At 37.1% G+C, this 17,531-nt stretch overlaps 1 protein-coding gene and 1 long non-coding RNA gene across 3 annotated transcripts in view; one reads left to right on the forward strand and one right to left on the reverse strand.

Annotated features, from left to right (window-relative positions):
- Myo3b (myosin IIIB) overlaps nucleotides 1-17,531 on the forward strand; it is a 430,473-nt gene that overhangs the window by 391,275 nt on the left and 21,667 nt on the right. For both annotated transcript variants that reach the window (XM_046447494.2, XM_046447495.2), the window contains exons 32-34: nucleotides 8,326-8,432; nucleotides 8,807-8,853; nucleotides 9,667-9,833. In XM_046447494.2, coding sequence (XP_046303450.1) covers nucleotides 8,326-8,432; nucleotides 8,807-8,853; nucleotides 9,667-9,802 — 290 coding nt within the window. In that variant the 3' untranslated portion in view covers nucleotides 9,803-9,833. The remainder of the gene's footprint in view (nucleotides 1-8,325; nucleotides 8,433-8,806; nucleotides 8,854-9,666; nucleotides 9,834-17,531) is intronic.
- The window catches only part of LOC131424266 (uncharacterized), a 77,977-nt gene that overhangs the window by 45,045 nt on the left and 15,401 nt on the right, over nucleotides 1-17,531 (reverse strand). The window lies entirely within an intron of this gene.

The raw sequence follows: 17,531 nt of genomic DNA on the forward strand, positions 1-17,531 counted from the left end.
TCATTCAATCATTCTTTGTTGAATGGGTACCAAGCCCTGAGCTATGGAACGGTTTTCTGAGAAAGTTCTTGCCACCTCCCTAACTAATAAGTAGAAAATTCCACATTGACAGTTTATAACTCCAACATCTTCCACAGGCACTAATTTAACTCAGGATTGTTTTCTTTGTAGCAATGCTGCAATTTTGAAGAAGATTGTTCATGACATAACATGGCAACTGGGAAAATTTGTAGCTTTCCTTTCATCTTAGAAAGCAAGATCTGAATTACATGCACCCCAAGAGAAAATCTGTCTTTCTGATTGTGTGTGTATGTATGTGTGTGTGTGTGTTTTCCAGAAGCCCATTGAACAAACTCCTTAGTCCCCTGTGAAGTTAGACTTGGTGAGGTGAAAACTTCTAAGAAAGTCTCAGTAAAACAATATGCATTATAACAGAGGCATAGATCAGGGTTCTGAATCAGGAATCGTGAGCTCTAGCCCTGTCTTTGATGGGAGAAATGGAGGGACCTAAGCTTCCTAGTCCTCTTGTCCCTCCACAATCAAAGCAAGGGGCCAAACCCCAGAGGCTTATTCTCCCTATGTCATGACTTAAATTTAGAAATCTGATAATTCCCCCTCATCCTCCATGTGAAGGCTCTGGAATAGCCCATGCCTCAAGGCCTATCAGAAACAAGTCGTGTTGCAACACATTGGAAAGATCCTTCCTTAGACTGCATTTGTAAAGTAGTATAGATTAGCACTGACTTTCTGCCAATGTGGTACTTATTGGGAAGGAAAGATTTAATATGGTTAAGTACTGTGATTCTCAACTCTGGTTGCCCATGTGAAGCACCTAAAGAGATTTTTTAATATAAAAATGTTGTTGTCCAAGCTTTGATCTGGGCATTGGTATGTTAAAAGTTGAATAACTGGTATAGTATAAAAGAAATCCTCCATTCAGATATTGAGAAACCTGAATTCCTAGTTGAGCTTTGCCTCTAACTTCTGTGTAATCTCTCAATCTCCTTATGCCTCTGTTATCTCAGGTTATTTGTCCTTCCCAAAATGAGATGAAGTAAAGAAAAAGATTCTTTACAAAACATGATTTGCTACCTCAAGACAAAATGATCCAGGAAAGAGGTACAGAGCCAGAAAAGACAGATCATCTGGAAGCTACTGGTGGAATCCTCTGGAGAACCATGTAGCATGGGCCACTTTTTTGGGGGGCAGGGGGGAGCCCAGCTGACAGCTGGGTTATTGTCACCTTCAAATGCCCTGAGAACCATGGTCAGAGAAATTATGCACCTCCCTTTATGCAGAATCGGCAGAGCTCTGTAAATCAATTGTGTAACACTAATCCCATTTAATGCCCCAGGAGTATATCTGGTAACCCCTTATGGGATTTGCCTTATGTAAATCTAGAACACTGAACACTCTGTTTGCTTCAAGGAGATGTTTTGCTTGGCAGGTGACCCTGGGAATGCCTCATCCACAAAGTGGCAATCAGATCAGCAGTTATACTATCCAGAAGATATCTATGCCGATTGAGGACCCACAGGGGGTGCCAGGGATGGTGGCCCTCCCACGGGTTCTCTCCTGCATCCCAGGACTCCTACTCACTACCTACTCATTTCTCAGAGACCCATACCATCCCACCAAGCCAGAGAATGTTGGGCTGCATGTCCCATCCTGCTCGCCCTTATGATCTCTTGTACCTGCAATCTTGCTAGGAAACTTACCAAAACTGGTATATCTGTGCCAAGTAAAACATTCAGTTTTAGAGGACAGTGTAGGGGAGAGTACCTGTAGCCAAAATAGCTGTAACTCAGCAGTCAAAATGGAGCAGTGGAAGTCATTTTCTTAGGATCATAGGAGAGAACAAAAAGCCTGATTTGTGGTTTAAAATTGTGCCTTTCAAGGTGCCAAATTTCTAGGTCTGAACCTTAGAAAAACAACCAATCCTTTTTTTTTTTAACATAAGTATATCTCAAATATGGCATGGGACATATTAAGACTATAAAAAAAAAGCATCGTTTGCTACCAAATTTAACTGGGTGTCCTGTGCTGTAAGTGGCAACTCTAGCTTGGATCTACCTGCATGTCCAATACAGAGAAAAGAAATATGGAAGTTCCAAACCCATTGTTTGAAGTTATAAAACAAATTGACTGAATTCAGTTATTTATCTCTCACCAAGGCTTAGACAAGAGTGCAGTCACACAGTGTGAGGATTTGGGGTTCAGGAGTAGGGAGTATTGAGTTTCCCAGTGCTCTGAAATGCTGTTCAGATTTTTTTTGCTTTTCTTGAAGTTTAGCTTTGGTTTATTGTAAAAATCTATAACTCAGAAAAGAAGGATATGTTGAAGATCTCAAATATGAACTCAAAAGGCACAGGGATTCTTGAAAAAAGAAATAGACCTACGTTAAGTACAAACTGAGATTCATGACATAATAAACTTTAAAAAGCTCAGTAGGGATGCAGTAACCTATGTATTACAAACTGGAGAGTTTGTTTTGGCTGAAAGACACTTATGAGAGATGGACAAGTTGCTTAGCTCTTGATATTTGTTGTGAAGTGTCACTTGAGGAGGGATGAAATCTGTGAATTCATGACTCACTATTTACTGAGACCCCTCCCCCATTGTCTTTTGAACTTTGGAGTCATTAATAGAGAAGTAGTTGTAATTGTTTTCATTCAATTCTTTGTTGGGGTCACTGAACATCATTCAGTATCTCATTTCCTAACTATAACTCAACATACAGTCATCCCTTGGCATCTGTGGGGGACTTCACTAAGACCCAACAAAAATTAAGTTCTGAGGATGCTCAAGTCATTTATATAAAATGCCATAGTATTTGCATATAACCTATACAAGTCTTCCCATACACCTTAAAGCATCTCTAGATTACTTATAATACCTAATCCAACATTAACTGCTTCGTAAATAGTTGTTATGCTATTTAGAGATTACTGCCAAGAAAAAAGTCTGTAAATGTTTAGTAGAGACATAATCTTTTTTTTCAAATGTTTTTGAGGTTTGAGGTATAGCTCAGTGGTAGAGCTTATGGTCAAGTGTGTGCTTAGCATACACAAGATCCTGGATTCAATCTCCAGTACCAAATATATGTCATATTATATATATGGTATGTATTATATATTTCATATTTATATATATATTATGTGTGGAACATATTATATTTGGTTCTGGGAATTGAACCCAGGGCCACACACACACACACACACACATATTTGTGATTTATGGATATGAAATCTGCAGATACAGAGATGATTATAAATGTTTCTCTGACTCTCTCTTTTTTCAGATCACCTATATTATGGATTTAGACTTTTCTGGGTATTTATTTTAATTGTTTTTATCTTTCTGTTGTATTTCCTTTTATTTTAGTTGTACAAGTGTTCATCATCTGGAATATTTGACTTTATATAATTGAACCCATCCTTGTCACTAATATCTCCTTCCACAGTGGAAATAAACAGTCTTTCTTTCTTTCTAGAGTTTGTATGGTAATGTCTAAAATGTTTAACTGTAGAGCTCATCTGAATTTTTTTGCAGCATGTAAAAATCAAGAGGTTCATTAAGAAAAATAAAGATTTAGAATTTTTTAAACAACTAATTTGGGTTCAGCAGCACTAGCTGCTACCTTCTCAAGACTCATGGTCCTCTACAGAGTGAAAGCAGGTACTTTGACTTATTTCCCTTTGTCTTCCCCCACAACATTCAGCAAAGTACCTTGCATATAGGATTAAGTATTATCATATCTGAATTTAATTTATGTATTTTTCATACCAATATCAAATTGTTCCAACAGTATTTACTGTTTTTATTTATTTATTTATTTATTTATTTATCTATTTATTTTTGGTACAGGGAATTGAACCCAGAGGCACTTTACTACTGAGCCACATCCCCAGCACTTTTTATATTTTAATTTGAGACAGGGTCTCACTAAGTTATGTAGGACTTCATTGAGTTGCTGAGGCTGGCCTTAAGCTTGCAATCCTCCTGCCTCAACCTCCCAGGTCGCTGGGATTATAGGTGTGCACCACCAAGCCCAGCTCAACAGTATTTATTACATAATAACTCTTTTCCAATTATTTATTTGGTTGCTTAAAATTGGTCATGTATCAGTGACACTTAGTTTTTTTTCCCAATGGCAAAACACCTAGAAGTTGCAGCACTCCTTGCAGAATGTCGTGCCATGGAGATATTGAACTTAAAAAAAATTAAAATCCAGTGCTAAACTAGGCAATCAGTTTTGCCAGATTCTAGTATAGTGTAGATGCCATATGATCACAACAGTTCTTTTTAATGTATGTGAGATGTCTTAGAATTGATAAAATTCTAGCCAATAACTTAATTCCTTCCAACAATCAAGAGAATACCAGCCTATGGGAAGAGTAAAGTCATCCAGAGCAAAAGTCGAGAACCACATCTTATATTAAACTTTGCCACTTGAAAGAATATAAATAAAAGCCTCTGATCAAGTGTAAACATTATATAAAGTCCAGCTGAACTGGGCTGAACTCCAGCTGAACCCAGAAACTATTTTAGATCAGTCTTTTGAATTGCCATGTATAGAATTCCAGCAATATTGGAAGGTCTAAGAAAGAGCAGATGTCAGACCTCTAGTGCCTGTTCACACCGGCAACCTGACCTCTGGAGACTTCTTTTCATTAATCTATAAATCAGAAAGGAGACGACACAAGGGTTCTCACACCTACCCCTACACTACCACCCTTCAGAATATGAATGTTGCAAAGCTAACAGGAAGTAGGTGTGTTGGAACCATTAAAAGGAACCCATGTTAGTTCTGACAAAGACTTCAACAGACCAGGCTCTGTACCGTGTTCCTGAAGACAGGAATGTTTGTGAAAGCTGTGGAAACTCTGGGAAAGCAAGGGGGTTTGCTATGTTAATTAATGTGTTTTCATGAAGCTTCTGTTTAGACTTTTGGCTTTAAAAGTTTCTTGTAAGACAATATGCTGAGGTAACACACACAAACACACACACACACACGATGTGTAAGAGATCTAGGGTTGGGTCTTCACCTTGCCACTTGATCTAAAATGAGTCATTCAACATTTATGGACCTTAGTCTTTCTGTTGAAAAAAAAATGAGTAGTCAAATGAACAACTTTTAAAATCTGTAGTCTTTTCCAAACACAGATATGTTCAAATTCAAGAAAATAGAGGATTAATATTGTCCAAATATATATACAATTATGTATATTATATATAATTGTATAGTCATTATACACACACATGTATACAATTCAAGAAAAATCAAGATACAAAACTTTATACTAACCAGGCATGGTGGTGCATGTCTGTAATCCCAGTGGTTTGGGAGCCTGAGGCAGGAGGATCACAAGTTCAAAGCCTACCTCAGCAACAGCAAGGTGCTAAGCAACTCAATGAGACCCTGTCTCTAAATAAAATACAAAATAAGGCTGGGGATGTGGCTCAGGCTCAGTGATTGAGTGCCTCTGAGTTTAATCCCCATAACCCCTCCCCCCAAAAAAAACTTCAAACACTTAGAAAACAGATAATTTGCTATTTTCTATGGTCCTTGCCTAATAGCTCTCTATTTTAAAACTTCCCCCAAATATGAAAACAATGCTACAGGACAGTGGAATGTGCAATGATTTTTTGAATAAAACCCTAGGAAGAAAAAAAAAGCAAAAATAGACAAATGAGATTAAGCAAACTAAAAAGCTACAGTTCAGCAAAGGAAACAATCAGCCAAGCAAAGATACCACCTACAGAATGGGAGAAAATACTTGCAAACTATACATCTGACAAGGGGTTAGTGTCTGAAATATGTAAGGAACTTAAAACACTCAATAGCAAAAAAAAAAATAATAAAAATAAAAACCAAAAAACTCACAACCCAATTTTAAAATGGGCAATAGACTTAAATAGACATTTCTCAAAAGAAGATATAGAAAAGGTCACCAGGTATATAAAAAACTAAATCAACGTTACCAATAATAAGAGAAATGCAAATTAAACCACAATGAGATATTACTTCATTCAAGTAAGAATGGTTATTCTTTGAGATTTTTGTTATGTTTTGGTTTTGGTTTTGGTTTTTTTGGCAATACTGAGATTGAGCCCAGGGGTGCTCTAACACTGAGTACACATCCACAGCCCTTTTTATTTTATTTTATTTTATTTTTAAGCAGGGTCTCTCTAAGTTGCTGAAGCTGATCTTGAACTTGTGATCCTCCTGCTTCAGCCTCCCCAAACGTTGGGATTACAAGCATGTGTTTCTGCCCTGCCAAGAATGGCTGTTCCTAAAAAGACAAAAGATAACAAGTGCTGTTGAGGATGTGGAAAGAAAGAAACACTTGTACATTATTTGTAGGAATATAAATTAATGTGGTCATTTTGGAAAACAGTATGGAGGTTCCTCAAAAAATTAAAAATAGAACTACCATGTGATTCAGTAATCCTATTATTTACCCAAAAGAAATGAAATGAATATGTTGAAGAGACATCTACCCTCCCATGTTCATGGTATCACTATTCATTAAGCCAAGAAATGGAAACAACCTGAGCATCTTACCAACTGAAGATTAGATAAAGAAGATGTGGAGGCCCGGTGCCAGGGCTCATTATTATAATCCCAGCAACTCAGGAGGCCGAGGCAGGAGGATTGCAAACTCAAGATCAGAGAACAACTTAGACCCTGTCTCAAAATTAAAAAGGGTTGCAGATGTAGCTCAGTGGTAGAGCAGTTACCTAGTATGTGAAAGGCCCTTTGTTCAATCTCCAAGAAAAGAAGGGATGAAAGGAAGAGGAAGGAGTGGTACATAGTCACCATGGAATACTATTAATCCATAACAAAAAATGAAATTCTGTCATTTGCAACAACACAGATGCAACTGGAGATAATTGTGCTAAGTGAAATAAGTCAGGATGAGAAAGACAGGTACAGCATGATCTCACTCATATGCAGAATATAAAAAGTTGATTTCATGGAAGCTGAGAGTAGAATCCTGGTTACCAGAGGCTGGGAAGAGTAGCAGGGGTCAAAGATGGTAAAAGGTTGATCAATGGGTACTGAGTTATAGTTAGGGGTAAGAAGTTCTGATTTGCCATCCCACAGTTGGAAGACTATAGGTAACAGTAATCTACTGTACATTTCATAAAGCTAGAAGAAACAAAGTTGACTCTTTACACCATAAAGAAAAAGAAATGATAAATGAAGAGATAGATATGTTTAACCAGATGGAAACGTTACATGGTGTATATGCAAGTACGGAAACAGCCCATGGTACCCCATTAATATGTAAATTTTAATGTTTTTTTTGTAACTATTAAAAATAAATTTAAATTCCAAAACAGAGTATGTAAAATGTACAGGGAAAAGAATCCCCCAGAATTTCCTTCAGTAATGAAAATCTCTATTGAAGCTTAAAAGAAGATTCAAAATTCAGATCACTGACTCTTTTTGATGAACAATTAGTTCATCATAAACACCCTGTTCAGGAAACACTCTCTTCCTCACAGCACTGGGATGCCCGAAGACAGTGTTCTGTGACGGTATCTGTGAGTGTGAGTGTTGGCGAGCAGTTAGAACTGCTGGATCTGGATTCAGATATACGACCAAAAGGGCAGCAGAGTCCACAAAAATCATTCCCTTGGGAGGGGAATGAATCAGAAATTCATCTGACACGTGGTTTCCTAATCTCCAGTGCACTCTTGGTCCAGGGTTCTTAAATCAAGACTAACAGGGAGAGGCTGCTCCATGACATGGGATCACCCTCCTGCCCCTCCTAGACACATTCTACAGAAACTGCATGGATCAGTGGTAGTGTTCAAAGCACTTTGGTAAATACTAGCTCAAGCTATTTTCCCCCAAAGTGTATCCCACCAAAAGATTTGCTTCTCATCTTCCCAAGAGTATGTGTGCTCCAGATGTCTTTGAACTCTCACTGTAGGATGTGGTGCAAACCATCCCAGATTGCCTTGGTCATCCTAATGGAGTTATTGCACCGAAGGTGCTCTCCTTGGCAGAGGCTGACCACCAACCTCTCCCTCACCAGTAAAGACACACCAATTTGTTTTCTGTCACGCCAGACTGCAGATTCAGATCAGAAATATGAAGGCATAGTTACAGACTGCAGCCGGTGTTTACACTTAGCGATTCCTGAGCGTGTGCTTTTCAGATGACATTTCTCCTAGTTGCTGCAAAGCTCCCCGCGCCCATTAAAACAGGTCACAGCTCCTCCTGAGTGCATTTGTGTGAAAAGCCATTTTTCACTTAATTCCCCCTACACCTGGGACGGCTTACAGTCAAGTGTTGCTGTCTGGTTGCAGGTTCAGAAGATGGTCTTGCACAGAAGCAGCGAACACCTCGCCGACGCTGTCAGCAGCCCAAAATGTTGAGTAGCCCTGAGGACACCATGTACTATAACCAGTTAAATGTGAGTTCAAAGTGGCCATAAAGCTGCTTCGCTGGCTTTGTTTCCAGTTAATAATTCTGTTATTAATACCTGTTCCAGCCCCTCAAGCCCCACCCCCACTCTCTTATGCTCTCCTCGTGAACATGTGCTTAGGCTCTTTATCTGTTGCTTTCATGTCAGGATGTCTGCCTTCACGGTGAATAATTGATGTGGTTTATCAAAGACGAGCAAGATGCATGCTTCATCAGGCTCACTTGAGCCCTTTGATCAAAAAAATTATGCTGTGACTTCTGATATTATCAGCATCTGCTTGCATTCAACACAAAATCACTTTGAATTAAAAATTAACGACTTGCTGCTTTGCTTTGACTGTGTGTTCTTGGCCCTCTCCACAGGGAACTCTAGAATATCAAGGGAGCAAGAGGAAGCCAAGAAAACTTGGGTAAATATCTGTCTTCTTAGTTCTAAGCAACTGTAAACAGAAGGGGTCCTTTGTGATATTACAGAAAAGGCAAAACTTTCCAGAGAGGCTTCTAAAAATATTCAATCCGGATATTGCCACTGTTATTGACATTGGAAACGACTTTTCACAGTAGCAAGTATACAAAACTTGCATCTATTTTGTCCGGAAAGGCTGAGATTGTCACCTAAGGGCAAATGTTATTTCTCCTAATTATTCTAGGGAATTGTACTTTCTTCATAATTGAAGACAGGTAGCGGGTTGTATTAAATTCTCTTTCCACAAATAAGAGGATTCTTCTAAGTGCAAATGGGCTGCTTCCTGCTCGCATTATCCTACCCTGGGCCTTAAAACATGCTCAGAAGAAAATTTCCCCCAATGGAGAAAGAGAGGACAGTAAGAAGTTAGCTTGTAGCTCATCTGTTGTTAGCATCTCTACTGAGAATAGCAGGGAAGTAGATAATCGGTACTGTATTGAGAACTGGGGGAGATCAGGAGGAGAATTTTTTATCTAGAGGAAACCAGATGGAGACAGGCAATTTAATTACACAAATCAAGTTTCAAGGTGATCACAACTTCTAGATTCTACTAAAATGGACCCCTTGTCAGTATGTGACCCAGAGACGGAACCCCCAACCTCTGTGCTGTGAGACCTTGTGATACCTAAGTGCCCTCCCCTCCAGGATTGGAACCCAATCCCATTCCAACTTCTCACATAACTTTGCTGCCTCCGGGAAGACTATGCCATTTGTTTGCTTTTTCTGATGAAAAATCCTCTTCATTTCTTTGTTGCAGCCATCTCAAAGTGCTGGATGGGGAAGACGAATACTACAAGTCTCTGTCCCCAGTGGCTGGTATCCCTGAGAATATCGCAGCCCACCTTTTCTTTTTTTCTTCATCCTCAAAGGGAAATTCTTTTGCTCAACACTGAGTTGCACTTCCTGGCCCCAAATCTGCCCAAGGTAAAAAGAGTCGATAATTTATTGTTACTGAACATGAAGGCTTCTTTGGATGCACGGTCTGTGCTGAGCCTCGCTGAACCATTCACATTCCTAAATATCTTCTTCTGTCTTTATTGTTCTCTCACATCTGTTGTGCAGCCTGAGCTGGGCAGTCCCTCCTTTTCTCATCCCATGGGTCCCTGTGGGATGCTGTGAACTCTTGCACCACAGTAATGACAGTTCATGTCCCCAGCATCTAAGAAGGTAGCAAAGTCTTAAAGTAGGCCGATCATGCAGATAAGCTGTCTTTGATTTCCCACCAAGTCACCTTTCAATCCATGTAGAATCCGCCCCTGTAGAGGTCTAGGAGTCCCCTTCCTGCTCCTGTCTCTACCCGCCTCCCCCACAGGGCTTTTCCACTCCTCCTGCCTCCCCTGGGGTCAGGGCTCCACTTCTGAGGGCCCCACATCCTGGAGGAGTTCCCTGAGGTCTCCTAGCACAGAATAATTTTCTGTGTTTCAGCACAAAGGCCTAAATCAGATTCTTTCTACAAGGTAAATGAACACCTCTCTTGCTAATTGTTATGCTGAAAAGCCTTCACTCTCAATGAAGGCTTCAATGCCAAGACACCTCCATCACTCAAATAGTGAAAAGGAAAGAAAACTTAGACCTGTCCAAGTCTGGGGCACATCATTTTGTAACTCCACTCACTGGTCAGCTGTCTCCACTTGGCTGGAGTGGCTGCGGGGGGAGGGATCTTGTCCATCTTTGTGGGCATAGGAACCCAGCACAGTGTCTGGAAGAATAGACACCAGTGCATACAGAATAGATGGAGAGACTTCATTTGGTCACACAAACATATCTGACAGAACAGTTACTTTCAATTATATGGTATATGTGATTGATCAGTCTTACATCATAAGCTGTTCTTTTCACTCAAGGTTGAGCTAGTCCTATTATAATGATATCATATGATATATTCTAATACTTAATATGATTCAGTATGACATGCTTTTTTGACCTCCTCTATGTGAAATAATATATAAGATTGCTGTGTGATTTTAAAAAAAAACAAAAACAAAAACAAAAAAAACCTATAGGATCCTTTCTCAGAATAGAGGTTCTTAGCTCTAAAATACTTAGCAGATAGTATGCATTGGGGTATCTAGATTTTGAGGGGAAAAAAAGAAACCCTGAAATATATAGAAAAATTATTATCAGAGTTTTTAAAGAGAGGGTATTAATAAACATTTTATGAAGAGAAATAGTGAAATGCCTTTTAAAGATCTCAGAAATTATAGTTTTAAAAGGAAAAGAAGTTATAGTCAATTTTTCTTTTTTTTTTTTAAAGAGAGAGTGAGAGAGGAGAGAAAGAGAGAAAAAAAATTTTAATATTTATTTTTTAGTTATCGGCGGATACAACATCTTTGTTTTGTATGTGGTGCTGAGGATCAAACCCAGGCCGCACGCATGCCAGGTGAGCGCGCTACCACTTGAGCCACATCCCCAGCCCTATAGTCAATTTTTCAATAGCTAAATTTTACATTTAAAAGATGAATCTTGGATTTTTTTTCAGCTCTTCACTCAAAAGGCAATGTTTATAAGAAACAAAACTACCTTTATTTCATTGTTTAAGAAATAATGCCTCAGGCAGGGTAATAAATGAATGCTTTTAGAAATTTCACTTTTAGCATTGATTAGTCTATTTGTGGGGGGCACTGGGGATTGAACTCAGGGCTCTTAACCACTGAGCCACAGCCCCAGGCTCCTCCCCTGCCCCTTCATTTTTTTGTATTTTATTTAGAGATAGGGTCTCACCAAGTTGCTTAGGGCCTCACTAAATTGGTGAGGCTGACTTTGAACTTGCAATCCTCCTGCCTCAGCCTCCCAAGCCACTGGGATTAAGTGTGTACCACCATACCTGGTGACTGATTAGTCTACTTTCAATTTGATAAAATTAGTTGTTTTTCAGATGTTCATAACTTTCCACTTGTCCGTGTACAATGTAACTGTAAACCTGCTTGTTTCTAATTAAAATGTCTCTATAGGGCTGGGGATGTGGCTCAAGCGGTAGCGCGCTTGCCTGGCATGCGTGCAGCCCAGGTTCAATCCTCAGCACCACATACGAAGATGTTGTGTCCGCTGATAACTAAAAAATAAAATATTAAAATTCTCTCTCTCTCTTAAAAAAAAGTAAGGTTTTAAAAAAAATTAAATAAATAAAATGTCTCTATAAATAAAGTTAAGAAGAAAGTAATTATAAGAAAAGAAAGTAATTGTAAAATCATAATTGAGAAGCTCTGTAATAATTAAGCAGTGATACAGCTATAATTCCTGTGAGTAATTTGGAAACAGTGGTCACTATCGGCTGCAGCACAGATAAGACAAGACTGTAGACATTATTCTTGGGTTATTCATAATGCCACAAACTCAAAAAGCAATTCCTTATTCAAGTAGATGAGAATAATACATCCTGGAAGCTCATAACTGTCTTACTAGATTTATCAAAGTAATACACACAAAAAGCAAAGGAAATAGTGGAAAGCAGTCTTCTCCACATTCCTCACCAGAAGCCACCATTTTAAAAATCATTTCTAATTCTAATTTTTCTAATGGTTTCCACCATATCTCTAAATGCAGTTATGTGCCATGTAATGACATTTTGGTCAACAATGAACTGTGCACACCCCTGTGGAACAATAGGCTATACCATAGCGCCTGGGTGTGCAGTAGGCTAGACCATCTAGGTTTGTATAAACACACTCAATGACATTCACACAACAAAATCAACTTATGACACATTTCTAAGAATATATCCCATTGTTAAATGACATGCAACTGTAATTTGCTTCTACTTGCTTGTTTCATCATTTAAATAACATTAATTCTCCCTCTATGAATAATATAGATTTTTATTTCAGCTCCCCACCTTATTTCCCCCAGTATTAATAATTTTAAATTGTTTTTGACTTTGACCTTGTAAACTTTAACTATATAATTAAAATTTACTTTTCTGAACTGTCAACTTTCAATGGTATCTCTGTGAGGATACCAAACATGAAGAAAGTCAGCAGGTTGCAAGACCACGTCAGGTCACACAAATAATTCTGGACATAGAACATTTTTTAAAAGCTTCACTACAGACCCTTTGCTGCTCAGTTCTGAGCCACTCTTTTGTCCGTTTGGCTCATCTGTAGATACACTTCCATCCAAGTTTCTTTTAAAATATAATAAATATACCAAAAAAAGGGTGGGGGGCACAAATCCTAAGATTTGGCTCCATGAATTATTACAGAGTGAGCATCTGTGTAACAGCCCCTCCAGTCTAGAATAGACCACTCTGAGCACGCTAGAAGTCTCCCTGCTGATTTTTCCCAAACATTATTCCCACACCTCCCTCAAGGCAACCATTCTCCTGGCTTTAAGTGTAAACACTTCCTTGATTTTCATATGTACATGCTGCTCTAAACACTATTTAGGTTTTGCCTCTTATGTTAGGTTTTCTGGACTTTAGACAAATGAAATCATGCAGTGAGAGATTTTGTTAGTTCTTCTTTCTTTCATTCCACGTACTATTGGTGAAGTTCATCTATGTTGTGAAATGTAAACGTATGGACTCACTCATTTTCTTGACTATGTAGTGTTCTAGGCTATGAATATGAAAATTGATTTAGCTATTCTGCTTTTTTAAATAATTTTACCTCTTTTTCTTTGGTTTTTAATGCAGATCTCTGCAGTACAGCATAATTTTTCTTTTTCTTTATTTTTATTTTGTTCTCTTTTTAATTAGCTATTCTGCTTTTAATAAGGAATTGGTTCCAATTTGGGGCTATTTTGGAAATTACTTCCATAAGCATTATGTTTGTCTCTTAGTATTGGCATGGTTTTCTGTTGGCTATATACGTGGAATTAGAATTGCAGAATATAAGGTATATGTTTCCCTACTTCAGTAGATAATGTCAAACTGTGTTCCAAAGTAACCCCACCAATGTATAATCCCACCAGTTCTGTAAGAGTCCAATCACTGATCCACATTCTCCCCAATTCTTGCTATGACAAGTCCTTTTTATCAAAGCACTCCGATGAGTATTTAGTCAAATCTCACTGATTCTACATTACATATCCCTCATTAAGGGTGATATTGAGGGCATTTCATGGCCAGTTCAGATTACTTCTTTTGTCACATGTCTATTTTTAATTGGATTGACAATTTTTTTCTTTTAATTAGAAGCAAGTATTTTATATTCTCAGTTATGCATATTGAAAATATTGTCTCTATTAGATAGACTGCCCTTTCAGTTTCTATAAAAGTGTCTTGATTTAAAAAAAAAGTGTGTGTGATTTTAAAATAATGTAATTTATCAATCATCTCCTTTTTGATTAGTGCTTTTTTTTATGGCTAGTTAAGAAATCTTACTCTACCCCAACATCACAAAGATATTTTCCATTTCCAGAAGATCCTAAAGGAAAATATCTTTGGGATCTTCAACTTACCCAGACTGGTTTTGTGAATGGTGTGCAGTAAGGGTCAATTTTCATATTTTTTTATATTCAACTATTCAGCCCCATTTAATGAGATTAATGTGATTCTATTCTACTGTTCTAAAATTCCATCATTATATAAATCAAGTGTTCATTCTCAATTCTCTATTTTATTCTGTTCTCAATTCTCCATTTTATTCCACTGATTTCTTTTTTTATCCTTGACTTAATTGCTATGCCCTTGTAATATAAGCCTCAGAATATGGCACAGCAAGTGCCCCATCATTTTTGTTTTTGTTTTCTTCTCTAAGAAAGAGATTTTAAATATTATAGAATCAAATAATGAAAAAAAAAGCTGTTGGAATTTCTTTGGTATTATCTTTCCAGTAATGCCTGGAAAGTCCATGAATGTGGTATATCCTTCCATTTGTTTACTCCTTCTCTTCTCCCAAAAATGATTTATAAATTGAAGAGATTCTGTTAGTTTCATTCCATGTACCACATGTAACTTGATGTTATTTAAAATGCTTTTTAAAGACTTTTATTTTCTCTTTTTTGCTGTTAATATGGAAATGCAATTGATATTTTCCATTTGAGATCCAGCAATTTTGCTAAATTAATTAATTAATTAATTCAAATAATATATCCATAGATAATGTTAGATTTATATATATACAATTATGCCGTATTCAATAACTATGGATTTTTTCTTCCTTTCCAATCTTTATACCTGTTTCTTCTCCTTCTCCTTCTCCTTCTCCTTCTCCTTCTCCTTCTTCTTCTTCTACTGGGGATCTAACTCAGGGCCTTGTGTATACAAGGCAAGCACTCTACCAACTGAGCTACATCCCCAGACTATACCTGTTTCTTCTTGACTTACTGCCTGTATCAGTTAGCTATTATTGCTGGGTTGGATGAATATTTCTGCTAATTTTAGCTAATATAGCCAAGGCTCACTTTTGTGTCTGCAATTAGGTCAGCTCTGCTGCTTTGCTGACTCTAGCTGATTCCTCTCATGCCTGGGGCCACAGCAGAGATAACTTAGCTAACTTGATTCTATTCTACTTGGTCTTATCCTCCAACTTGCTCTTTTCCCCCATGAATATAATTTGTCTTTTTCCCTAGCTTTCAAGGTTTTGTTTTTAGTAGTTTGACTACACTGTCGTTCTCTCTTGTGTGTTTTCATTCCCTTAGCAGAATCTCCTCAAGAAAAGGGGTGGGGTGGAGAGGGAGAGAAGAGTTGTCTCTTGAGGATCAGAGCTGATACATTGTCAATTCTAGTACATTCTTTATTTAATTTTTTAATTTTTTTTAGATGTTGATGGGCCTTCTATATTTGACTGATTTATTTTTATGTGGTGTTGAGAATGCCTGACACCTTCTAGTCAAGTGCTCTACCACTGAGCCACAACCCCAGCCCTCTAGTACATTCTTTAACCAAAGCAAATCACAAAGCCAGCCCAGATTCAAGAGGTGGACAAATAGAAGTCATCTGTTGAGGGGAGGAAATGCAAAGTGCAGGAATACAGGGAAAGACACAGCATTAGGACCATCATTGTAATCAATCTTCCACACTTACCTGGGTCTGATTTCTAGTACACTGTTGATTAGAAAGTCTAATAGTACACACTTTTGTCTTTTTCCCAGTCTAAAAGGAAAAATTTTCAGTATTGTATTAATAATTATGATATTTGTTTTTGTTTCTGATTCTTAAGAGGGTTTTCTCCTTAAGAGTCATTGAATTTATGAAATATTGTTCTCTATATTTTCAAATAATCCTATTATTTTCTCATTTATTTTGTTAATGTGGTGAGTACATTAAACTAACCTTGCATTCTTGCAATAAATCCAACTTTTTCATGTTTTATTATCCCTTTATATATCATTGGAGTTAATTTGTTAGTTTAAAAAATAAATATCTATGCTCATGATGAGATTAACATATAAATTTATTTAATCTCTTATTCCAACTCATATCCCAATTTGTCTTTTGCTGGAAGAGTTTTTATAAAAGTGACATTAATTCTTTCTTAGATATTTTTAATTACTTGGGGAGTGATATGTGACTTCTTTTTTTTAAAAGGGAATGTTTTAATTGTGATTAATAAATAACAATAAGTTAAGATTCAATGTTCAGATTTCATCTTAATAAGATTTCATGTTTACTATTTCTTCCTCTATTTGTTTTGATAGGCTTATTTTTTCTAGAAATGTTTCCATTTCTTCTACATTTTCAAGTTTGGTTAGAACCATTTGAAATATCTCTTATGATATTTTATAACATTGTATAGTAATATACCCTTTTTAATTTGTGATGCTGATTATCTCTTATCTTTTTGTTGTTCAGGTCTACCTTAAATATCTACAGCCAGAAAACAAACTCAGTATGATTTTAAGCATTTCAAATTTGTTGAGATGACATAGCAAATCATATAATAAATTTTGTAAATATTCCATACATAGTTTAAAAATAATTGTATTCTTCAGTCTTCTATAATATGCAGTAGTCAAGTTTATTGTCATCTCTATGCTTACTAGTTTTTGATTGCTTTTTCTATCAATCTCTTATTAAGAGAAGCATTTTGTTGTTGTTTGTATTTTTTGTGGTCCTGAGGATCAAACCCAGGGTTTCACACAGGCTAAATAGGTGCTTCACTGCGAAGCTAAATCCCTAGCCCAAGAGAGGTTGTTTAAATTTCTAATTACCATTTTCATTGTTCCTCATTGCTTCTTTTCTTCCTACATCTCTGACCTCCTTTTCTGGGTTCTGTTTTCTTTTGCCTACACAGTGCTCTTTAGTGTTTCCTTTAGCATGGGTATACTGCTCTAAGTTTTTGTTTAATGAAAATATCTTTATTCAACCTTAATTCTTGAAAGATATTTTTGATTGGTACAGAATTCTATATTGGCAGTTATTTATCTTAAAAGTCAAAGGTATTACTTCATTATCTACTGGTTCTCATTATTTCTGTTGGAAGATGAGTTGTAAGTCAACTTGTTATGTCTTTGAATATAATTTGTCTTTTCCCCTGGCTTTTAAGGTTTTGTTTTTAGTAGTTTGACTACACTGTGGTTCTCTCTCGTGTCTTTTCATTCCCTTGGTTATTTATTTATTGCATGTGGCAATTATATCTGCAAAATTATTTGTAAAAAAAAAACAATTGGAGGCCCAGGATAACGTCCTTTTCTCCATAAAACAGTTATATATACCAGGGGCATAAGTAAGTGGGACCATTT

The sequence above is a fragment of the Marmota monax genome, unplaced genomic scaffold (genome assembly GCF_021218885.2).
Source record: "Marmota monax isolate L192 unplaced genomic scaffold, Marmota_monax_Labrador192_F-V1.1 WCK01_AAM20220418_F8-fsc00007, whole genome shotgun sequence".
NCBI classification, from domain to species: Eukaryota; Metazoa; Chordata; class Mammalia; order Rodentia; family Sciuridae; genus Marmota; species Marmota monax.